This window comes from Ochotona princeps, chromosome 10, assembly GCF_030435755.1.
Source record: "Ochotona princeps isolate mOchPri1 chromosome 10, mOchPri1.hap1, whole genome shotgun sequence".
NCBI lineage: Eukaryota > Metazoa > Chordata > Mammalia > Lagomorpha > Ochotonidae > Ochotona > Ochotona princeps.
The window spans coordinates 47376270-47401944 of NC_080841.1; the positions used below are offsets into that span (position 1 = coordinate 47376270).

The 25675-nt window shown below is 46.2% G+C and overlaps 1 protein-coding gene across 2 annotated transcripts; it reads right to left on the reverse strand.

Moving 5' to 3' along the window:
• Nucleotides 1–210: 210 nt before the first annotated feature.
• Nucleotides 211–4010, reverse strand: LOC131481342 (ral guanine nucleotide dissociation stimulator-like). Of its 2 annotated transcripts, XM_058669759.1 has the most exons (6): nt 3833–4010; nt 3316–3426; nt 2591–2784; nt 1874–1927; nt 824–1017; nt 211–563 (listed from the first exon to the last, which is right to left on the reverse strand). In XM_058669759.1, exons 1-6 carry the CDS (start codon nt 3968–3970, stop codon nt 400–402), a joined length of 855 nt encoding a protein of 284 aa, XP_058525742.1. In that variant the 5' UTR covers nt 3971–4010; the 3' UTR covers nt 211–399. The 2 variants fall into 2 exon arrangements, with proteins under 2 accessions (XP_058525742.1, XP_058525743.1); XM_058669760.1 differs by lacking the exon at nt 1874–1927 and having other exon boundaries at nt 213–563.
• Between the last annotated feature and the right edge of the window lie 21665 nt (nt 4011–25675).

The following is a 25675-nucleotide window of genomic DNA, read 5'->3' on the forward strand; positions in this document are numbered from 1 at the left end:
TGCCAGGGACTAGACTGGGAGGGTTGGAGGTGACACCTTGGTGGGTGCAGGGTTGATGAGCATTTCCAAGTGACACAGTGGTGACAGAAACACAGAAAGAGTCATTTTTTCCATCTAATATCTTCAGGTAAACAGATCCAATTTTGTTTATCTAAAGTTACTTTTATAAGTGACGCTGTAGTAATTTCTAACACGGAGGAAAAGAATAAGCATCAGGATTACAGTCAATTCCCTAGCAACGAGGTGGGCTGCAAGCTCTGGCCCAGGAACTGGGCCAGCTGTGGGGCAGCCAATAGCTCCAGCTCCTGGCCTGTGGCCTCAGGGCTGTGCTGCCCTGGAGTTCCCACTAGAACAGGGACTGCACTCGAGTCTGGATCTGGACCGGGATCAGGCAGTGGGCTACAGCCGGAGTGGTGGGAGCTTCCTGGGGCTCCGGGCTTCCAGCCAGAGTGGGAGCTGCTGTGAGCTCCTGCTCCTCAGAGCTCTCCAGAACTGCGGTGCATGCGTGTTCCGGGTGCGGAACTGCAGCTGGCAGGGAGGAGGTGCCAACTCTGGACTTTCCTCTGTAATCACAGGAGGAGAACATATCAGCAGGGCAACCAACTCTGCATGTGGGTTTTTGAAACAACACCTTTTCTCCAACTCACAGAGAAGCCTTCAACTCCAATTCCACTTGGGGAGGAATGTCCTTTAAGAGGACCTCCATTTGGGTCTGCTGAATCCCTACTGCTCCTGGACCCACCCAGGATCGAGAAGCTTTTCTGTCTGTGATGCAGACTCTTATCCTCCTGCACTCCTGAGCTCCAATCCCAGTCCTCCTCACCCTGCAGTCCTGCCTCAGCGAGCTCCAACTGCTTCAACTGCCTCAGCAGATCCTGGACAAGCTCTTCAAGGCCGCACCCAGGCAGGTGGAGCTGCACATACTCCAGCAGCACATTTAGAGTCAAATACCTTGGGGGCTGCATAAAATCTTGGGGGTATTGCTGCAGCCAGATGTTCAAGATAGAGGCAATAGCCCTGGAGGGAAGGAAGGGGGTGGCCCAGTCAGAGACCTGGCCTGGTGGTTCTGCATTGTCCCCAGGACACAGGCTGCACCCTCGAGCCTCTGGCTGCCGCCTGCCCACATCTCTCACTCACCACCTGCTCTGTAGCTGCTCACACAATGTGCCAGGAGGGAGACCTGCTCACTAAAGGGGACTAATCACTGCGTGAGAGGAAACCCTTGACCAAGATTGTCACCATCTTCCCCCTTCAGGGAAAACTGATGCTCCTTGTGTGTGCCCTGGAATGCCAGCCTCTTGGGGACAGAGGGAGATGCTGGCTGCTGTGTTTCTGTGCTCACTGGCATTCAGTAGGAGCTACATAAGTAATAGGAGGGAACAAGGGGAGTCCATCCTCTTTTCCCAGGCTTCTTGGGCTCTGGGTAAAACCTCACATGTCAACCTGATAGTTAGGGAATGGTCAGCTGTCTGGAGTAGCATGCATTCCTGAGGGGGCTGCATGGCCCTGGGCACTCAGTACAGCCTCTGAGCACCAGCCCAGCCTCACGGGGACTTGAGCCACAGCAGTGAGCAGGATCCCACTGCTCTTGCAGGTCCCAGGATGGGCTTCTGGTGTCAGCAGGGTTGGGTGAGAGGTGGTGGTTCTGGATGCTCTCAGGGCTTAGTTGGATCTGCAGCTGCCCCAACACTTCCCCAGGGCTGTGGCCCCAGTCCCAGTTCTCGGTAACTGCCTTTCTCCTGCAGGAGGTTGTCTACACCTCGGCTCTATAATCAGCATCATAGGATGGTTAGGGTCAGGACTTCTCCACCACATCCAACCCACAGTCAATACATTCCCTGGCAGAGTTCACAGAATCACAGGGCCCACTCACTGTTTCACTGTGTTCAGGAATACACCATCCGAAGCAGGATTGAACCATGGAAACCTAGAGGAGGCCAGGAGGGTGTCAGTTCTGCCCTACTGTGGGCATCATCTGTCCAGGTTGCCTGTCTGAGTCCTGGCAAGAAGGGAAGCCCAACAGGAAGTGCTGCCTGCTTTGTGTTATATTAAGATCCATGTCTAGAAGGTGCTGCAAATCCTGTGAGTTCATGACCACTATGTAAGGAGTGAGCCCCAGCCAGCGTGTCCCAAGGCACCCAAGTGGGTCTGTCCTCCCATTTATTCTTAGTTCAGAGCAACCCAAAATCCCACGATGGAATCTGCATTCTCTTTCACAATGGGTCTTTGGTGCAGTGTTAATACTCAAGGCATGCTGGGAAGGGCATGAAGGAATCACATCTTCTCCGAAGCCATTGCACATCCCTCAAGCTTTACGCCTTTTCCTCCAGGCACTTTTCTGTAATGCCCATATTTGGAATGCCCATATTCCCATATCCAAATCCCTTGGGTGAATCCTGGATCCATTTGCAATCCGCTGGCTGCCCTGTGTGTGTGCGCCCTGTAGGGAAGTGTGGGATGACTCAGTCATGTGGTTCTCCCAGGGTTTGGAGGCTCCTGCTGAGACTGAAGCAGGTGATGTGATTTTGCTAAGACTCCCAGCTATGGGGGACCTCAGTGCCAGTGTAGCCTTGGGAGTAGGGAGGCTCACCTTGCTAAGAACAAGTCCAGCACCTGCTGCGGGGTGGTGAAGGCTCTGTAGCTGCTCAGGAAGTTGGGCACAAAGTCGGGCTCAAAGCCCAGGAGCGCAGGCACCAGGCGGTCTACCAGCTTCTGCACCATGTCCACCTGGGCCCTCCACCCAACATCTGTTTTAACCACAATCTTATCAGATTGCTTTTGAGCCTAGGGTGGGAGAGAGGAGGGACACACAGTCAGTGGGAGCACCATGAGCCCCCAGGAGGGCTGGGGCTGGGGCTGGAGTTCAGATCAGGACCAATGCCATCAGCAACTTGTCTGCAACCACAAGCTGGAAAGCACGTCTCTGTATTCACAGGGGAGATTCAAAATCAGCAGCAGCTGTAGGTCATCCACATGAGTCACAGCATCCCTCTTCTATAGAGAAGCTTAATGCAGACTCCTGGGAGAAGACGATTACAAGCGCAGCAAAGTGGAGGGAGACTGTTCAAAGTCAGGTTTCTGATCTCCACAGAAACATCTGGCAAGGATGGAGCATATAGCCAGAGCAGAACCTGACTGAGATAGGCTTTGAGGGAGGTGGTGGCCCCAGCTTCTTCTGGGAACAGCACTCTACACACCCCAGCATCCATCTGCAAAGCCCTGGGATGCAGGAGTTTGGGGTAGCGTTGGGAGCCCCGTTTTGACAGTGGCACAGAGCCCAGGAGGTGAAGCCCTTCGTCCTGTATCCACACTCACCTTTGACCAGCAATGGCACCTGCTGGCTGCCTGGTGCTCCTGTCTCTCCTTGAGGGAGATGGAGGACAGCACCTTATTGAGCAGCTTCTGGCCTCTTCCCAGCCAGGACCTCTGGAAAGACAGTGTCCATCAGGTGCACAGTGAGCTGAATCAGGGCCCTGCCTGTTCCCTCTCACTCTGTTTCTGCCCCACATGGCCTCCTGCCGTTGCCACATGGACCCTGGCATCACAGAAAAGTGCCTGGAGGAAAAGGCGTAAAGCCTGAGGGATGTGGAATGGCGTTGGAGAAGATGTGAGTCCTTCCTGCCCTTCCCAGCATGCCCTGAGATGTCAACCTGACAGTAGCACCAGTTTATAGCTCTTCAACCCCAACCAGCTTGTGCCCATGATGGGCCCCTTCTTTACCTTTTACCCCCCACTCAATGCTACGGGGATTTCATGGCAGCTCACACAAAATCAGAGCCCTCATCATGAAGACCCGACCTGGACAGGTCTGTCCTGGGTGGTCCTGGGTTACCTTTGGGGGCCTCCTGCCACCGGGCTGGAGGTTGTGGGGGTGAGGTAAGAACCAACGTTGAAATCGCTGCCAAAAACCCTCATCCTGCAGATTCCTCGGGTCATGGTCTTGAGGAGTAGGAATACTGCAGGAGAACATCTTGCTTGGTCAGGTGTGTCTTGCCAAATGAGCCCCTCTCTAGAATGTTCTGCCTGGTTACCAGGGTTCCAGGCACCCTTGTGACTAATCTCCAGGGTGATGAGTACACAATGGGTATATCTCACCCTTCTTCTCCCATAAGAAGTCGCCAAATCACCCTAGCCACCATGCTACCCCATTCTTTACTACATTTTCACACACTTCAACCAATGCCCCCTGCCTTCAGCTTGTGGGAACCCTGGGCGCTGCCACAGTGACATGTGTAACTTCATTCTCTGCTCTGGAGGTTTAACACATTTGAACCCTGAATCTTGTCCTTCTCCCTCCCTGTCTGCATCATGAGTAGCTTGAAATCATCTAAGATCAAATATTCTCCTTCAGAACCTTCGCCCATCTTCCCTTTCTGTTCATACACCAGTCTTAGTACCTCTGACCATTTCTGTGTTTAACAGAATAACTCTTGATAATGATGTATTTATTTTGCTAGTTATTCGAAAGAGTAACAGAGAAAGGAGGAAACAATGATTTTTTTCCTCTACTGGTTTTCTCCACAAATGGCTGTAGCAACCAGGTCAGTATGAGGAACTTCATTTGGGACTTTCACATGGCTGGCAGGCCCCAAATACTTGGACTTTATTCTGTTGCCTTCCTAGGCACATTAGCAAGAAATATTATTAGAGAAAGAATAATCAGGACTCAAACTGGTTCTCTGACATTGGATGAAGGCATCAGGGACAGCATCTTAACCCACTGTACCACATACTAGCACCCTGAGACTTCCCAGTGGCTCCCAGCTCTCTTCACCTCTCAATAAACTTCCTGTGTGTTCTCCTATTTAAGTATGTACTCTGCTTAGGATGTCATTCTAGCCAATAGAATATGGCAATAGCAACGAGATGCCATCTCCAAGATTTATGTAATGTGATTGTATCTCCTCTCTCATCCCCTTCACTTCTCTCTGCTCCCCTCTCTCCTTTGCTTCTCCTCTACTCGCCCTCCTCCCCTCCCCTCTTCTCCTTTCCCTAGTTTTGCTACTCTGCTGACACCTAAGACATGGCTATGTCTCCAAATATTTGGAAAATGCATGTTTGTAGCATAGTGATGATATTCTTTCTTGAGTCCACAAAACTAAACTTACGCCACCCATACAATGGCATTGGCATTTGTGAATATCAAGCAGTGGTTTGGCAGCTCGAATAATTTGGGATTAAAGACGTTTGTTAAGGAAGGAATGGGCAGCAAAATTCTGAGCGACCCAGCAAAGAAGATGGTTGTCATGGTGAGAGGCAAATGTTGACCTCTGAGAAGGACTGATTCTACAAGAATTGTCTCTTAAGGGATGAAATTCAAAGGCATTTCAAGTACTCTGGCATTCTTATAGATTAGGATGTTGGTCTGGAAATGTTATGAATTGATTTCTTCAAACCATTCAATCAAAAAGGAACACTTGAGGGCATCTGTTACTTGACATTTAGTTATATTTATTTTAACAATGTAATTTGGAAAAGGTTCATAAGGATTACTACATACGTGTTTCTTTCTTTTTTAAGATTGTGTCCATCTCTAACTGCAGGTCCCCGCCCCCCACCAGCCAGCAGCAACCCAATCAGGAGCAAGCAGCACCCCAAATGCAAAGAGCTGTGCTCCCTCAGCTGTTGCCCATGGTAGCCCAACACAACTGACATTTGCCCTTCCTGAGGTGATGGAAATGAGCAGCCCTGCAAACGTGATGTGCCCTATACAAGGGGAGCTACAGCTTCAGTGCAGAACACTGGGCTGGGAAGAAGTTGAAGTGCCTTGATTCTGAGGGGTCCTGTTCCTCACCTGGTAAAAACTCACGCCAAGCTCCTCTCGTGGAGCCAATCAGGGGAACCTCTCTCAGCTCCCTTGCACTGGAGCACAACCTTGTTCTGTGTGGCAAGAAGTGAAAGAAGCCGGGAGGTAGACAGTGGTTTATAGCTAATACCTGATGTTCTGTGCTGTGCCCAGAATGTTTCCTTAGGTCTCTTTTTTCTTCTCAAGGAAAATACATGAGCGTTAGAATCTGTGCACCCTTTTGAATGCAAATGATGCTTAAATTACAATCTTAAAAAATCTTGAAAAAGATCTTAAAAAACAGAATTTTTAAATTACAAGGTAGAATTTTAGATATTAGCATTTTTTCAAAAGCATTTATTTAAAAGGCTGTTACAGAGAGACAGAAACAAATCTTCCAGCACTCCCCAAATAGCCCCAGTGACCAAGGGACAGGAGCTTTATCCAGGTCTTCCATCTGAGTACAAGGGTCCAAGGACTTGGGCTGTCTCCCACTGCCTTCCCAAGTGCATAAACAGGGAGCTGGGGAGACCCTAACAGAGTTGCTAAGGGAGTGTATGCCACAATTCTGGTTACCGGAGATTAGCACTTTAATCAGCTTTCCCCCAACATTGTAAACTCCTCCTGCTTTTCCTTTTTCCATCGAAGAGGAAAAGAAATCCTATGAGCCACTTTTGCAAATGGCAATTAATGTCCTGTTGTGGAGAAGCAACATCCCAAAGAAAGCTGAAAGCAGCAACACGTGCAGTGAATTTTCCTAACAGGGCTGCAGCTCTGCACGTTCTAGGAGAGGGTGGATTTCAAGGAAACGAAGCACCCACCCATCCTCTTGGTAACCATTGAAGAGCTGCCAAGAGGCAGACAGACAGGCAGGGGATGGGATGGAGAGCCATCTGTGGCAGTGACACTGCGGCGCTTCTGCAGGGCAACAAGGCACCAGGTTCTCCTGGGATAACACTTTCATTTCGTGTAACTTTTTTCTGGCAGGGCTTGGGCCTGCACCTCTCCAGAGTTTGTTCATGTGCAGTGGGGCCTTGCCTCAGCTGCAGGAGAGGTCCCGTGCAATTGCAAAGGGACTGCAAGTGGTAGCGGGGCCTCTTCTCCCTGTGGCATGCGCTGCTACCTAGCTGGTTCTGGTGGGTCTCTCCACCAGGACTCAGGGTCTGAGCACGACAGGTACAGCCTGAGTTCCCCAGGCACAGCTGCGGCATCACACCTTGGGAAATCAGGATGAGAAAGAGAGTGGCAACACAGGGGATGGAGCACACAAAGGCAGTGGCTCTTGGGCCCACGGATGCAGAGGCTGTGAAGGAGGCTGTGGGGACAATGAAGGCACTGGGCAAGCATGGCCAAGGAGACTAAGGCAGTGGCTCCTGGGAGAAGGTGTGCTCAGAGCACTTGGGTGCTGCATTCAGGGGAGCTGGACAGTGCTCACTTCCAAGACCCTCAACTTTAGCGTCTACTGTGCAGGAGATGGGCTTATGTGGTATGAGTGTGCAGAAGTTTTTGAGGTGTCCTGACTAAGGAGCCCCTTGGCCTACTGAGGCCAACAGAAGAGTTTCAGTGATCGAATCAATGATGGAGGCCTACGATGGACGAAGGATCCCTGAGGCTTGGCCAGTGAACAGGCAGAACTGCTCTGAGACATTCCGCAGGTGATGTAGCTATGGCCCAGTGCTTCATGGCCTGGATAGCTTCCTTTTGGGACCAAACCAAAGCTCTAGGGAGAATCCTGGCCTCCAGGACCTGAGGTTTTCATGGCCTTTCTGCCCTATAGATCTGGCGGCTTTCAGGGCTCTCCGCCATCACTGTCCACTACACTAAGTCCACCCCGCCTGGGCCACTCAGCTGATCCAGTCATTTGACTTTCTGGTACCCAGCACAGGCCTCAGGAACAGATCAGTAGCATCTAACTGAATTGAAGCCCAAAACATTGCCTTCTATGGCATCCCAAACCAAGAAACACCAAAATGACAGAGTTCTCCTAGGAGTCCTCAGCCACTACAAGTCCCATGTGGAGAAGGCAGGAACCTCATGGCCAATACCCAAAGCCGCACATGTATTTGCTCATCAATGGCAAAGGCAATGAGGTGTCCTAGGCGCCCGTGGTGGTGGATGCCTTCCAGGAGGTGTTCCCAGGTGAGCTCTCCCTGCCACTGACCTCCAGGTGGCAGACCTTCCCTGGCCCTCTGTCCGCTCTGAGATCTCACAGGTAATGAATGATCTGCCAGCATCCTCCTTTTCAGGGAAACCCCACTTCCTCCTTTCTCACCTCTTCAGGTGAATTTCCTGGGATGCACTTGGTATTTTTCTACCTTCTTGCAAAGCCTGTCTGCACTACCAGAATAGTTGTTTTCCTATTCTGAATCACTCTTTTTTGCCTTGATAGTTAAATCACCATTCAGCATTAGAAAGAATACACTTTTTCATGGTCCTTTACAAAGGTGTACATCAGAGGCTCAAAGAGTGCATCACAATGCCTTCCAAGACATCTCTGAGTGCTCGGATGGTCTATGCAACATGTGGTTTCTGCTTGGCGGCAATCTGAGTGCAACTATTAAGTGAAGAGAAGGGGTCACCCCTGCAAGCTGATACAAGCCCATCAGATACACGCTCTTAGCTACCAAGTCAACAGAATTATTAGGGATAGTTGCCTCTGGTTTCATGACCCAGGCAGGACAGGCTGTAGCTTGGAAACAAAGAAGAGGAACAGGAGAAGCACACATCTTGTCCTACCAATATCCCTCCTGCCTGCAGTGTGCTATAAGCTCACACCCAGGGCAGCATAAAGCACAGGAAGGGTCAGGTGGCTGTGGTTAATGTCAAGTGGCATGATGGCCTTATCTTCTTTTACAGGAGAATCAGTCCCTCAGACCCTTGAGAGTATGCGAGTATAGTGTCACTTTGTTCCGTAAACACGTAAAGCAATTGTTCTTCATAATGAAACAAGAGTGTTAAAGTTTTGCGAATAGGAAAAAATCATGAAAATGTGTGAGTGCTGATAAGTTTGTAATAAATATGTGATGATAAAAAGTTTTAGACAAAACTTGAATATTTAAAAATCAGGTTATTTATAAAAGATCTGCTTGCATGACATTTATCTGGACAGCTGTTTCTTGGTTGATGTTCTATCAGCTGCTTCATTTTGCTTTCTGAGTTATCTTCTAACATGCATTTATAGAATCTCCCAAATAAAAGCCTTTTCTGTTCATTTTACATGTTATTCTTTTCATTTCTATTCCTCCCTTTGATTATATAGATTCTGCTAAAGAAATATTTGCAGTCTTGTGACTACTAAATAAGTTATGAAAGCCAAAACAACAATGGACTATCTTGGTGGAGGAATAGAACATTCTTGAGTGGATTTTTTAATGTCAGAAATTGTTTATTTTCTCCTTATCTAGGTATCATTTGTAATTTTCCCTAAAAGTAAAAATATTTAATCATAAGTAAAGTTATCATTAGAATTAATACTTGTTATTTGTAGTCATATAGAACTTTATACATTTATTCCATTCAGTAAGTGTGTGTGTGTATGTGTTTGTGTGTGTATGTGTGTGTGTACATACTTGAATATAGTTTTATTCACATCCCAAAATGCTCTCAATAGCTGAGTGCAGTCAACTGAAACCAAGATCAAGGAGTTTGATCTGATCCTCCGTGTGTGAGGTAGTGGTGCAAGCATGATCCATCGTCTCATGCTTCCCATGATTCACTAGCAGGAACGTGGATTGGAAGCCGAGTGGCCAGAACTAGGTTTGGCACCTCAGTATGGGATACCATGGGCTGCTCAACCCACCTCATCACCACATGGGATCCATAAGAAGCTTTTGGAGGAGGTATTGGTTTTCATTTGTTTTGTGGTGTTCACTCAGTATTTTTTGGGAAGAAGACTCAGTCAGGATTAAGATAGTCTGGTAAATGGTGAGGAAATGTTGGGGAAAAGGCAAAAGCACTCGAGAAATCACTTTGTGATTCATTCGGAAACAGAAGCTAAATCTACAGGTTTGCTGTCTGAAACCTTGACTCATGTTTAATGTTCAGTGCAGTAACACAGTATGTATAAAGGAAATTCTTTTTAAATGTGTTTATTTAAAATGTAGAGTGGCATGGAGGGAAAGAGGATTATTCCATGGACTGGTTCATTCCCCAAGTGACCGTAGTATGAGGAGCCTGGGATCCCACCCACTTGAATCTCCCACATATGGGTTGCAGAGGCCCAAGTAACTGAACCAGTCTCTTCTGCTTTCCAAAGTGAGTTATCAGGGAACTGTATCTGAAGTGAACAACTACTGACATTTGAACTGTACTCCAATACGGGATGCCAATATTGCTTAAACTGATTACCACAACATAAATCCCAAGAAAGATATTTTTAAAAGCAAATGATAGGGGCCAGCACAGCGAAATAGCACAGCCACCACCTATGACACAATCCTCCCATATAGGAAGTAAATCAGCAAGTAGAGGATTCCTCCCTTCATCTCTTCTTTCTCCGTAATACTGACTTTCAAATTAAAAAAAAAAAAAACCCTTTTTAAGAAGTGATTTAGCATCACATATTTAGCATGTTAGATGTCTAAACCTTAACTGCCGGTCCTATAATCCACCTTCTGCTACACTGAATGTGTTAAGGAAGCTGTCAGATTTCATAAGCAGTGTTTACTATTAAACATTGAATAACATGTATTTCAGATAAATTAACTGTGAAATGCAGTGGCCTAAACCATAATCAGTTTCTTAATAGCTAGAACAAGAAAAAACTGGTCTTGAGCTCATTGTTAAGCAATGTTTTATCACTGCCAAAGAGATACAAATACGTGCCATTAAAATCCATTTTCACTGTATTTTGTCCTGCATTTGGAATGCAGCAAAAAGCCAAACAAGGGAGTCCTGGTAAGTCTGCTCAGAGAGGCAGGTGACTGAATCTCCCAGCCACTTGGCTGTGGCTGTGGCTGGGAGAACCCATGCTGAGCCAGGCTTCCTGCTGGGGATCCTAGCTCCCCATCTCCCCCTTCCAGGTAGTGGGAAAATCTTTGCCCACTGGCCACTTGGTTGTGATCTCTGGGGTCTTGAGGGTATGGAATTACTGCCTAGGGACATTCATGGATAAGGCCACAGTACATGTAGGTGAGGAATGAATCCTGAGAGACACCCAACAACAGGGCCACTGTACTTACAGGTAAGTAAGGGGACTGAGACCCACACAAAAGCTATGGCTGGGGGCCTATCTAGCAGTACTAGATCCCAGTACCTGACTGAATGTTGGGATGGATTACATTAGGCAGGGCCATGACACCAACCAGTACACAATAGAACCAGTGAACTTTCAGAGCACTAATTCATGAATACAATGGTTAGACTTCATAACTTTGAATATGGAATTCTCCGTGCTTCCTAGAGGTTATCTTGATTTTCTTGCCTATGGAAAATAACTCACTCTAGGTGTGTACATTTCCTCTTAAGGTTTGTTAAATTACTATACTTAGTACTGCTAATATGACTTCAAATTCCACCTCACCCATAGCAGTTACCAATGCTGTGAAAGTTTTATTTACTACTTTCCTGCACGTCACCACCTTGCTCTTCTGTGATGTGATTTAAATAATCAAAGTCTTTTGATACTGACTTTTCTCTTTTGGATGTCAACTGTTTCCAAAACTTCCATATGTTCTCCAGGAGTTTGGTATTTAAAAACATATTCTCTCATGCTATGTATTCTTTCTCCTAGGCCCAGAAGCTTCTAATGGCCAAATGCTAGATAATGGCTCTCTAGGACAGTCTCTGAGCATGACACTCAATGGGAAATGTTGACATATGCCACAGAGGTCTAAGTCCACAGAAAATGAATGTGGACCAAACACCCTTGGAGGGAGTGCAAGATGGAGCAGAAGGCATAACAAGGCTGGGCTATGTGGGAATGAGGCTCCATTTAGAGAGTAAAGCAGAGTGTTTAGAGGAAGCTGGACCCAGGCCCCATGGAACAGTAAACCTTACTTTGTAACTCCCATCAGGATGGGCAGTGCTATCTATGACTTTGGATCCTCAGAAGCAGAGAGTCCAGGGCAAAACTTAGACACCATGTCTAGAGATTAGGTCAAAGGGGCTGCAGCAGGTATAGCACAGCTGGGACTACAGCTACATGGCTCTCTGAAGAGCTCTGGGCTTCTGCCCATACATTGTGGGTTTCCAGGTTTTCCTGCTTCTCTTCTGAATGTGCCCCTCACTGGGTATGTGGGGGATGAACAACCACCGTTTGCTTTTGGTCTTCAAGTGATACCTGTTATCCCCACTTCACATCACCCCTGCTAGCTTTTCTCCCTCTGTTCCACCCTAACAACTTTGGATGCCAAAAAGACAAACATCTATGGAGCCACATGTCAGCATTTTGTAAACCTGAAGCGCCGGTATGTTCAGGCACAGTAACCAATGAAATCAGTGGATTGGAGGGTGAGGAGTGCAGGGTTGGTACTGGAAGGGCTGGCCCCTACTGGGCCACTCTTCTGTACACAGGTGTCCCTGTGTGTAAAGTGAGAACAATTCTAGTATCCCAGGACTCCCATAAAATATGAGCTAGCGCCTCATAAAGGTCAGGCACTATTGAATGGGAGCCACAGCGGACAGGATGCTTACTATCCCATGCTTGTATCCAGCCCATGCAGTTTTCCTTTCTAGCAGGACTCTGCCCCCTCCATTTCTTCCTACCATAGCCCTCCGGTTTTAATGGAAATATACATGTGTACCAGGATTCTTACCACTCCATCCCCTGCACTGTACTGGGTCCTTCTGTTGTAGCTCCATATTAATTGGCTGCAATTCGAGCAAATCATGCAATTGGAGATGCACACAGGGGCATGCTCTTTTGAATGGGTTCAGAATCAGGGGCTGTGTGCACCTCATATCCTCATATGTCCCAGATAGGGCTGCATAGCTCAGAAGCATTTCTCTCTCCTAGTTAGCAGTGTCCCAGACCACTTGATTCTATGTTAATACCACAGAGAGATTGTTCAGGACTGGAGAGCTGCTTCTAGTCTATCTCCCAAGGAAACACCATCATGCATTTACCAGTGTTATCAGCAGCAGCAGCACATCTTTGAAGCACCCGGCCATAATCTCCCAGAGCAAGTAGTCATCATGGTAAGCTTACCCTGCAAAGCCCTGAAGGGGCCCTTTTCAGGTACTAGGGTCTGGGCATAAGTTGTAGGTATTTGCCAAGTACTAAGGCTGCTCATGTAGATCTCCTGTGGACAAGCCCCTTTCTCAGGCTCACATACATCCAGGTCAGCACTACACAGCATCTCCTTCATGAGCCCTTGTGCAGCTCTCAGGTCCCAGTGGTCTTCCTCAGTTCCATAGAAATTCTACAGGGCAGGTGATGAGCTCTGGCTACTTGCTGATAACACTGAGCCAGCAACAGGACACAATCCTGTATCACTTGCTCTTTCTGCATCACAGGTTCACTCCAGATGAGCTTCCAGAAGCATTTTTCTCAGGCACACAGCTCCTAGAAGTGTGAAAGCATGTATGTAGCAGTTTCAGAATTCTGAGTAGGTTTCATGAATCTGCTCTGTGATCTCAGACCTTAGAGATGAGCAGCCACTGAAGTGGTAGATAACACAGTTCAGGTGCTTCCAGGGCACCAAGCTCCTCATGGGAACAGTAACAGCTAGCTGAACAAGCATGTGTAGAAGTCATTGAACTTATTCACACATGGATGTCCACTCAGGGCTCCAACTCTGGTTCTTCCAGCATCCCCTTGTGCAAAAGGCCGTTCATGATCTTCAACATCCTGATGCAGCATGGCTCTGGCTGAATTCTCTCCTATATGACCTCCTATTGTTTCATCACCAGCTTTTTTGTGTTGCTGTACAAAGCAGCGACAAAGTCCTCATCCGAAATTCTTTTGTCAACCAATTGTAGATCGTCAGCTCATGAGAGATCCCACCAACAGGGTTTGAATCTGCATACTGAGGAAGTCTGTGGACTGTGAGAGGATTTGGCACAGCCCCCGTGGACTCTCATCATAGGTATGTCTGGTGATTGTGGTGACTGAAACAACTGTGGCTAAGAACACCAGGAGAGGCCACTGAAAGAGTCAGGAAGGATTGCTGGAGTTGTGGGAGGGATACACGGTAGGGCTGGCCACTCCCAGATAACTGCCTTATTTTGAAGAAAAATGGAGTACAAGGCACCATTATTCTTCAGCATAGCAGCTACCTGTTGCCTTTGCTAGGCCTAGGTACAGTTGGTAAGGGTGTCTTTACAGCAGATCTGGATGTTCACCGTGCAGATGGGGGCAGATAAAGGCTTCCTTAAGCGTGATGCTTTTGTTAGAGGCACAGAACATGGCCATGGAATAAACTGACATAGAAGTGAAGAGGAGCCCATCAGCACAGTGGGCATCCTTGACTGCCTTCATCTTCTTCTTTTCCTGGATCTTGTTCCCAAACTCTTTTCTCTACTCTACCCTCACCTTTCTGAGAATGTTAATCTGATACATGATCTGTTGGGTAAGTAGAGAGGGTACAGCATGAACCCAAGCTTCCAGAGGTTAGGAAGGAGACAATGGAAGAAATCTAAACCACCTGCATTAGTCTTTGGGACTAGTAGTAACACTTTATGCTACTTTAACAACATCAACTATCTCAGTATGTATCTCAAAAAAAGGGGATTCTTTAAATACAGCCATATACTGTTAGTTGATTGCAAACAAAAGTAGTTGTTAAATTCTATCATCTAACTAGTACATTTTCAGATTTCTCTGATACCTGAGCCTGTTAAATGCATTTCTGACCCAAGAGTTTGTTCTTGATCAATTCTTTTTCATGTTCAGCACTTGGGGTATAATTCATGTTTGTGGTGAGCATGATGGATGGTACTATGTGCTTTCTATTCCCCCACCTGGAGGCTTACAATGTCTGACCTTTTCAATTATATGTGAATGTGGGTTTTGGAATGACAATTTGATGATTTTTTTATGCAGTCTTCAACTGAACATTTTATTTAGTGTGTTTCCATCCACTTCATACTTATTAAGTGAATCTAGCCTAGCTGTATCCACCTGCCTCTAGTTCCAGCTCATGCTTTTGGTGCTACAGCCTATCCCATCCAGTCAGCACCTAGTCCCAACCTTAATAAAACTAGCTGGTGTTGTGGCCCAACCCAGCCTATCTTGCATCATATCTGGTTCTCACATCTGCCAGTAAGTGCTGCGAACTGGCCCAGCCTGCCCTGCCCTCAGACCTGACCCACATATATGCCAGTGGGTATTGTAACTTGGCCTGGTCTGGGATGCTCCCAACCTTGGTACTTGCACTTACCTGCAGGGACTACATACCAACACAGGAGTTTCTCAGATTGCTCTCTAATCTCCCAGTTTCAGATCTAGCGCATACCAGTGAGTTCTTGGCCCAGCCTGACTTGGTCCACCTACTGTACTGGCAGGTACAGCAGCCTTGCCCAACTGGCCCATACCCATTCTGGCTCTTACAATTGAGTTCTACAGCCCAGATCTACTTGGTCCATCCCCAGACTCATCTTTTACGTGATTTGGTGGGTCCTGATATTTAGCTCAGCCTGTCCTATACCCACTTTAGCTCTCACAAGCACAAGTGGATGCTGGAAAACTAGTCCAGTGTGGCACACTCCAGAGCCAGTCCATACCTATGCCAAGGGATGCTGCAGCCATGTGTAGTCCAGTTTGCTGTCCCTATCCCAGCTCTCACACTCACCAGTGGGAACCACAGTCCAGCAGGGGTATCCCCTTAGTTTCATGACCAGATCTGTTCCAAGCCATAGATCTTGTATGTGCTGGTGGTTGCTCTGACACAGCCTGGCATATCCCATCCTCCGTCTTTTCCTTTGCTTTGACTGACAGCAGCTCAGAACAACCGAGACAACTCAAGCTATACCCTCAGAAGATTCCTCCCCATATCTGGGTCTCCAAGGTGCTATCAAATGACTGTCTTCCTCGCTGGGTGATGATGTAGTCTGACAGCAAGGAGTAATGAACTTTCCCTTCCCCCACCCCAACACAGGAGAAAGAACATTAATCTCACCCAACTTTCCCCAGCTGGACTCTCTCCACCCTAATTGGAGGCCCACATGGGTCTGCAACCCCCTCACCTTTGTAATCAATATCAAAATAAAGATTTTAAAAATAAACAATATGAAAAATTTCATCTGGAATTCACGAGAAATCTGAGCTAGAAATTTGAACTTGAAATTATTAATATGTATGGAAACAATTATCCACAGTGGGTGTTTAGATGAACTACATGTGAAGTCTGAAAGACAGCGCCATTGAATTAGTAAGGGTTGGGTTAAAGAACATGTGAATGTAGCCCAAACATTGTGATGCTTCAAGTATTTTAAGTCATAAGAGAAGGGCAGGTGGATAGAAAAGCTTTGATATATTGGTACCCCATATCAGAGTACCTTGTTCCAGGGCTGACTATTTTGCTTCTGCTTCAGCTTCCCGCTAAGGTGTACCCTGGGAGGCTGTAGGGTTCAAATACCTGAGTCCCTGTCCCCCATATGGGAGACCCAGATTTAGTTCCTGGTTCTTGTTTTCTGCCTCCAGCCTTGGATGTTATGTTCATTTGGGAAGTGATCAACAGATGGTGTGTGTGTGTGTGTGTGTGTGTGTGTGCGTGAGTGAGATTCTGTCGTTGAATTAAATAAAATTAAGGTTTAAAGTTCATAAAGGAAATGACATTAATGGTATATTTCTACCCCAACAGTAATGTACTAGAAACAATGCTAAGGTAAGAAACCATTCCCATCCATGATTCCCATCAACTCCTGGCTCCCAGCTAATGGAACAGCCCAGCTATGGGACAGCCCAGCTCTGGCTGTTGGGGTCATCTGGAGAGTGATCCACAAAAATGGGAGAACTCTGTGTCTCTAACTCTGACTTTCAAGTAAGATAAATAAATCGTGCGTATGTGTGTGTGTGTGTGTGTGTAAGAGTAACATAATAAAAGGTGAATGGTTTCCCACTAGTGTTAGGCATCCCTAACCCTAACCAATGGCATACATGGATCCTCCAGCAGAGGAAGTTTTTTCAGCTCTCACAACACACAAGCTCACAGGAGACTGGCAGCATTCTGAATATCAGAATTGGATCCAGAGGCAAGGATGAATTATAAGCTAAATAGTTGAAAAATTTATATTCCATTCTAAAATTTAGAAAGGCAGATTTACAGCGAGAAGGAGAAATAGAAAGGGAAGGTCTTCCAACCACTGGGTCATTACCCAAATAGCCACAATGATCACAGCTGAGCTGGGTTGAACCCAAGAGCTTCTTCCGGGTCTCCCATATGCCTGCGGGGTCTGAAGCCTTCTGGGCCATGCTTAGTTGCTTTTCCAGGCCATTAGCAGAGAGCTGGATCAGTGGTGGAGCAAGATGGACACAAAACAGCACCCCTATGGGTTGCTGGTGCTATATGGTGGAGAATTAGCCCACTGAACCATAGCGCTGGCCCCAGGAATGTAAATCTTGTCTGCAATTAAGAAATGCTATGCTTGCTTGTGAAGACCTACTAGATAAAAGTTGATATACACATATGACCATATTATAGACACATATATGCACACAACCATATATGAAGCTCTGTGTGATTTTAAGTCCACTAAAGACATACAAATAGTTTAGAACACAGTAACACAGTCTGGGCCAGCTATTTTAGGCTCTGGCAAATGCTAAGGAAGCTCTGTACAGTCTAAGCGTGTGAGGTTTAAAATCATACCCATTAGCCACAGGAGGTTATTAGAGTTTCACTATGGAAGGTGTGACCTGAGATGTTGCCATTTATGGAACATACAGACTAATCTCAACAGCTTTCTATCAAAGCAATTGGAATAATGTTAACAATTTTGACTGAGTTTTCAAGTTGAATATTTTATAGTAAGTAAATGTACATTAATTTCACCAGTTTTGTTTCTACCTTTTCCACGTGGGTTCTAGAAAGTTAATATTATGAGGAGGCACCAATTCTGTGTCAATGGCACAGTGCTGTTTGGAGGCCAGGCACTGCTTTTCTCAAGTTTAATTTTTTTCAAAAATTATTTCTTACTTATACCAGAGTATATTTCATATAGCTCATAAATACAATTCTAAAAATATATTTTCCTACCACTCTCCTCTTTCCTTCTTTTTTTTCACTTTTATTTGTTGTGGTAACATTTTAAATTAACTTGAGAACCACAGGCAGGGTGCCAATGCAGGTGCCTTGTGTGCAGGAACCCCTGGATACACACCTATGCACAGCTCCCTTCACTGGGACATCTCTCCATGTCTCTGTCTCCCTAGCACTGAAGCCCAGACTCCCATCAGTGCTGCCTGGGCAGCAGGTGGCTTCATTTCAGCTTCCACTGTGAGGGAGAACCTGGAGCCCCTCAGGGGTGTCTGCCTAGCATGTTTTTCTGTGTTGGTGTTCTGAGTGTTTCCTCTCTTGCGTCTTTTCATGGTGACTTCTCAGTGCCAAGGCTAATATTGATGAACTTGACCTTCTGGGGATTAAACATCACTCTCCTGGAACACAAACACTGTTGTTTTAGACGGTAAATGCCTAGTGCTTTTGTTTTAAGACTAGTGTTTAATCAGTGCTAAGTACATTCGGCTTTCTCAGCTTCTTTTCAGTCAAATAAAGTTTTATGAGTCGACTTCGGAAGCAGCAGCTAATGCGCTTTACTGAAGAAGCAAAGCCTGAGTGAGTTTGAAGGTGCCAGGGGTAGTTTAGCTCTCCGACTCAGGTGCTGCGGCACATCACTGCAGAAGATCTGTTATTTTACGAAAACATTCATTCATTCAAATAATTTACAGGAGAGTCACGCAGAGCAGACACATTAGGGGTGGAATGGACATGTGTTTGCAGTACCGCTGCTGTGGAGGCACCTGCAAGCTGCAATTTGGCTCCAGTTTGTCCCTCGGTAACATTTTCTGTCTCTTTGTGTAACTTTTTCCAGGCAGCCTATGAGTTGTGAAGCCCCTTGTGCCCCTGAACGCTGCCACGTCACACCTGTGCACCCCTGGCTTCAGCCAGAACTGCAGCTGCTGCAGTAAGGGGCAAGCTCAGAGCCGCAGGTGCAAGCTGGGTGGGTGGGCGTACAGCAGCCTCTTCCTGGCCCCTCCTCTGCCTGATCTGTCCAGGAGAGTGGGATGTGATGAGGATATGGCTGGCCTGAGTTTCCCAGACACAGTAGCGGGATTGCACCTTGGGTAGCCAGGGCTGAAAGTTGTATAAATGCAAGATAGTAAAATGATAATAAACATGAAAAACAACTAGTTCATTGGTTGGGATATTGCTTTTAGCATAATATGTCCCTTATCAGAAGTTGTGTGTTCTGTGGTGCCTGAGGAGAAAGGCACAGGGGTGTTAACTGTCTCTAGCAATTCAACGACTTTCATGAGCCCCGGGCAGTGCCAGATCAGAAAGCATCAGTCTCAGCTGCAAGTTTGTCTTCATGCTAGGGCACCGCCGCACCGCCGCACCGCCCACCGCCACAGTGCGTTAGTTTAACTCCCACAAAGTGGCAACTGCCTCCAGTACTGAAGGAGCCTGACAGAAGGCCAAGAAGGCATTGCTTAGGCCTGCCTGTTTTGTTTTGCTCCTGAGTGTTTCAATGCTGAAACATTATGTCAGCCAGGAGATTTAGTATGGTCACCCAAACCGACTTGCGCCTGCCCTCAGGCAGTTTGATGGGTGACAATGAAATGAACAGGTTTACAAAAAATGTACATGATTACAAATTTTACTCAGAGATTTGGAAGTTAATGGATTATATATGGATATAGTGGGTGGCTGGTCAGGGAAGCCTCCAAGAAGATCTGATATTCCGGATGAGAGATGGAAGTAAGATTCAAGTAAGCTGAATATGAAGAAAAATCTTTAGGCACAAGAAAAAAGTGTGAATCAAAATTAACAAAGTTTATTGATAGAAGGAAATGGCAGGACAGTATTTTGCGTCAGAACCCACTACCCTATCTGGCCTATTATTCACTATTCATGTCTCTATTTATTAGGAACTGAGTATTGAACTAATAGAGATCCTAAAAGAGCTTATAGAGGTCCCATCTTCTAATTTCATCATCGCCATTATTTCTTGTATTCTAAGGAGTGATTTGTTTTCTCCTATTGTATACTTGGACTTGGATACCTAGAAGCTAGCTAACCCCTGAATGAGTATTAGGTTTGTGGAGTAAGAGCTATTCTAGGAAGACAAAAAGACTCCAGAATGTTATCTCACTCCCTTACACTACAAGAAGCTTTGTTCAAAGCAGTATCCCAGATGGAAGGTTTGGAAGATCTGTGCCTACTACTCAACCCACACTCAACACCTAACGCTCTGTATGTTTTCCATTTGTTCCTGATTTGTATTATTTTTAATAAAATCGCTCATAATTACAGATAAAACAGAAATGAGTATTGAGTAGTATATTACATATTAGAGACTACCCTTTCTTTTCTTTTTTAAATATTGTAAAACATTTATTTATTTTTATTTGAAAGACAGATTTATAGTGAGAGGAGAGACTAACAGAAAGATCTTCAATCTGCTTGTTCATTTCTCAAATGGCTTCAATGGCTAGAGCTGAGCTAATCCAAAACCAGGAATCGGGAGTTTCTCTCCTGCAAGGAGGAATGGAGCAGATAGGACTTGAATCACTGCCCATATAAGATGCCATCACCACAGGCAGAGGCTTAACTCTTTACTCTTAATTTCGACCCAGCCATTCTATTCAGGAGCCCTAGAAGTAATCTAGGGCTAGTAACCAGAATTATGCCAGTATTTTAAAATTTTGTTAAGAAAGTACTTTTGGTGTAAGCTTTAATAACACATTCTGCACCCAAACTTCACTCATGGAGCTCAAGAATGTCAAAGAATGGGGGAGCATATTAGAATATGGCTTATGATTTGCAAGCAGTGAAGTCAGTGTATTATGTCATAAGAAGTTCTTCCAAGCTCCACAAATTCCTATTTTTTCAAAGTAAGAGCGTACTTAGCATTTCATACTAGCAAATAGCAGTGCTACCATCCTAAAGGCAGAGGTGTTAGTCTTTATATTTCATCACAGCTTTGGGAAGTATGGTTGATGTTGCAATACGCTACACAGGTTTCAATCTACACTCATATGATCCACACCACAGGGTTAAAACTCCTACCACAATTTAGGCCACACACACATATCCAGGGCTCCCAAACTTTGTTCAGCTTCTGTGTGACCCATCTGAATGTGGTGCACACAGGACATCTGTTTGCCCCTCCAGGGACACCCTTGGCTTAGGGAGGAAGCATTTTGTGCAGTAAGAGGATCCCTTGAACTGCTTGCATGCACTGACATGAGCCCATGATGAGACACAGATGGAAACCCTGATGGTACAGCTCATAATTTAAAACCACAGTTAAAAACATAAAAAAAAACCACACTTCTACATTCAGCTCAAAAGTTTTGGGTTGTATTTTAACATTTGTATGAGAATGGTCAAATATATGATTTATGTACACTATTCTTACCCATGTGGGAAGAAAACAAAGGTTCCAATTTCCCCTTAATTCATGAGGATTAAGCAAATTTTAGGCTAAAATGGTTGGATTCCTTTCTTTCCCCACTCATGTGCACATACCTGCATACCCTATTCCTGCTAAGACCCTGAAGGCACAGGGTAGCCAGAGCTGCTGTGAATCGTGTGCGTCCCTGCTCAGCACACTGAGGCGGTCACTGACCTGCAGTTGCAGATAACACCGCATCAGATCCACACACAGATGCAGGAATAGGTGGTATAGGTCAACAGAGAAAGTAGAGAAAGGACATCCAATGGGCTCCCCCAGGAGATCAGAGGTGTCCTGTGAGACCCAGTGTGCTGAACCCACAGGGAACACAGGGAGCAGCAGTCACAGCAGGATGGTGATTGTGGGTAAGAGCTGGGCGCAGGGGAGTCCTGGCTGGGACATGCAGCATGGACTTGACACCACATATCCAGGCTGTGTAAGCTCAGGTCCTATCACAAACAGTATTCCCCAGCCTGACACTTCTTCAGTCCCAAGTTCATGCACTTGGGAACCATGAGCAGCTGTTCTGTAGCAGGTGCTGAGACAGGGGCCTGGGAGACAGTGTGAAGCAGAGCAGGCTCTGCTGTCGGGACACCGTGGCTTTGTGAGGAAGACATGGGATTGTAGCACAGTGCTGCTTGGCTCCCGACCCTGGTGACAGGTAGCCTTCACTATTCTAGCCTCCTGAGCTATTAGAATGCACATGTTTTGGTGACATTCTCTATGGCAGAGAGAAGTCAGTGCACTGGGGACAACAGAAGGAGTGCACTGGATCTCAGCTGTGCTAACCCTGAGGGTGCCCATCCTGCTGGCTGCCCCTGGACCCTCCTGCCATCACCTGCATTGGCTCCCATCCCATCCGGTCCACTGCACTGTCTGAGGAGCAGATCTCTGGTTCCGGAGGCTTCCCTTCACAAGGAAGAAGCAACATGATGGACACACATCGACACTAGCTAGTTATCAGAATGCATGTTACACAGGAAGAAGCTGTGGCATGGATGGATAGGAGTGTGACTCTGTACTGAGGCCACAAACAGTTGTTTCCCTGTCTGCGTGGGTCACAAGTTCCACCCTCTAGTTAGTGCATTGCTTATTTGTTCCTTAAGAATAAATCTGCACACTAAATTGAAGAATAAATTCAAATAAATATTTGTTCAAAGCTTCCCTGAACATGATCTGAAGCAGATGAACAGGTTAACCTTCCTTTTGTCATAAGTCATTCCTACACTGTCCTCTTGTGGTCATTTGAGAAAATTACAGGAATGTTGTGAACTTAGTTTTGTCAGACACAGAAGGGGACATTCAAAGAACTCAAAGATCAATTTTAAATCTTGTAAGATCTAGTATCTAAGGAGCTCTTTCTACATGCCAACTTTGTTTTGCCATTTTGAGTGCTAAATAGACATTCTTTGACCTGCAGCGTGTCACTGATATTTCCTGAACACTGGAGTCACACCCTGGGTTGTCGAACAGAAAGCAGTCACTTTTGCAGGACCTTCAAAGACATGGAGAAAGAATGTGTTGAGAGTAAGAGCTCTCCATCACAGCCATGCATGTCCGCACTGGTGCAAACAGGATGAAACCCAAACGCACAGAGGAGATCTTTCTGAATATGACATGTTGTGACAAGTTGAAAAATGTGACTGAATAAAACTGAACATACATCCTGTTTAGTCAGTGCCATTTCTCTTAATAGGAACACTTAGTCATGCCATCCCATGGTTCTGAAATCTAAATTTAAGGCCAGGTCTTCCTTAGTATGTAATTCGTCATTTTCTGCTGACACCCGCCTTCACACTACACATCTGGCTGATCCCAGAAAGCGGCTCTCAAGTGCAATCACCTGCTGAAAGCTTCTGCTGCTGACTAGGTTTGGGTGGTCAGGTGTGTCCCCCAAAATATCCAAATGCTACCTGCACAATCCCCAGGGGGTGTGGTGTTGGAAGTGGTGGAAATCCTGGGTGTGGAGCCTTGGGGAGGCTGCTGAGGACATGACCCACCGAAGGGGCATCTCCCCCAAAAGGGATGCATTCATTCCCAGGAGACTGGGCTGACAGGAAAGACCTGGAGTGTCACTTCCCCATGCTCAACTTCCCATCTCCTGCAGTCCTTGCTTCCAGCATGCTCCCACTGTGGTGCACCTGCCATGAGGTGACACAGTCAGGGAAAACATGCCAGAGCCAGAACTCCTTTGTTTGGAATTTCTGAATCTCAACTGGGAGCTAACTGAACGTCTTTTCTCCATTAGAATCTCATTTCAGGTATTTTGTTACAACACCAGGGAGCAGAGGAACACAGCTTCCCAAGGGTGAAAAGCTCACTGGACCTCCAGGTCCCAGTCCCATGAATCACTGTCCCTCAGGACAGCAGGCCCTGCCCTCCACGTCTGCCCTCCTTTTCCTGCTGGGAGTTTCTCACAGGGCTGGACACTGCTGACTCTGTTCTCAGTCAGATGGAAGCACAGTGTACTGCACTCCATAGGCACTCAGTAAACAGGGGAGGACACAGCACACTTCAGGTGTCACCCCCTGTTGCAGAGAACTAAGGCATGTCCTGGAAATGTATTTGCCCCTGCTTGGGCCACAGCTGGAATGGTTTTCCCAACATCCTGTGTGTTTGTTGTATGTGGCCATGTGACCTGTTCCTGTACAAGATGCACTAGTGGGAAGGGTAAGCCAGGGACACTGCCACATCTGCACTTCTCCATGCGCTTTTCTTCCAAGAACTTAGACTTCATGAACGAACAGGGGCAGAACAGCTGCCTCCTCAACCTGCACACCAGCCTGCACTGCCAGGTGGCATCAGTGTGCTCTTAAACTACCTAAACATATGGTAAGGGACCATCACCTAGCTCTTGCATCTGCTTAGGAAGTTGATCTTGAAGTAGGTATAGGAGGCATTGCTGCGATAGAGTGACAGTGCATTTCCAGCGGGCCCCCCGCCACTGGCACCCCCCCATTTCTCCCTGGAAATATTCAATAGTTTTTAAATCTCTGCTTAATAAACACTGAAACAAAATTGTACTAATATTTTCAGGAATTGTAGACATAATTCAGAGCAGATCTTAATCAAAATCTTAACCACTTGATGCTTTTCCTTAAACACAGCCCAGTAAAACAGTTCATGAAACGTCGTCCATATATAGTTTACTTTTACTAAATATATTTAATTGGCATAATTTGTGTCTTAGATAAGAATTGTGAATTTGAAGCCATGTTCTAATTTTATGACTACAGATCCTTTTATTTCTGTTTTCTTTGGGAATTTTTATTTCTACATTTTCTATTATCCTGAGTCAGATAATACATATCAATATTTACAGTTTATACATATAAAATCTTTTTTAAAATTTGTCCTCCAATCAACTCTTAAAATAATGAATTTTACCATTGGCCCATTTGACCACCATCAGCTTGATTTGCATGGATTAATTTTTAACATCCAACCATGGAGTCAAAGTGTCCAGGGGCCTACCAGGCGAGGTCAAAAACTCTCCCTCTTTTCAGAGAGCCAGTCTGGACCCACAGCAGCAGAGACATCTGCCTCTGGTCCATCTCCCTGAGCCTACACCCAGTGCAAGAAGGGCACTGACAGAGATGTCCTTAAGCTCCTGACAAGCTGCAGGCAGGGGAGGGAACATGGTGGGTCCCGTGTTTCTGCTCAGGCACTGTGAAGTCCTGCTTCGGGATTTAGAATTTGTCCCACTCTAGAAATGAGTAAAGAACCAGGAAATAGAGGCTGTATTCAGCAAGTGAACATGCAGGCACTCCCAGAAAAGTGTCCATTGCATCATCAACTTTGAGCTTAGAATTCAGATCTCTTATGGGGTGTACTTTTTTTTTAAGGATTTATTTTTAATTTTAATGGAAAGGCAGATGTACAGAGAGGACGAGAGACAGAGAGGAAGATCTTCCATCTTATTGTTCACTCGCCAAGTGACCGTACCGGCTAGAGCTGAGTCGATCCAAAACTAAGCTCAAGGAGCTTCTTCCGGGTCTCCCACGCCGGTGCAGGGTCCCAGTGCCTTGGTCCATCATTGACTGCTTTCCCAGGCCACAGGCAGGGAGCTGGTTGGAAAGTGGGGCTGTGAGGATTAAGACCAGTGCCCATATAGGATCCTAGTGTGTTCAAGGTGAGGACTCTAGCCACTAGGCTGTCATGCCAGGCCCATATTTTACGTTTTTGTTTTTTTTTTTTTTTTTTTTTTTTAATGGCAGAATCAGTCTGACTGTCAAGGAGCTTGTGAGCCTAAAAGGTTTTCATTTCCGCATCTTCTTGCACAAACAAGGGACCAGGGTCACAGCTCAGTAGACGTGGAAAGAATTATGTGGTATG

Coding starts and splice junctions, on each gene's coding strand:
- LOC131481342 (XM_058669759.1), bottom strand. CDS start 3,970: ATGTTCTCCTGCAGTATTCCTACTCCTCAAGACCATGACCCGAGGAAT. Junction 1,928..2,590: donor CTGGACTTGTTCTTAGCAAG/GTGAGCCTCCCT, acceptor GGCCTCCTCTAG/GTTTCCATGGTTCAATCCTG. Junction 1,018..1,873: donor TTCCTGAACACAGTGAAACA/GTGAGTGGGCCC, acceptor CCTTCCCTCCAG/GGCTATTGCCTCTATCTTGA.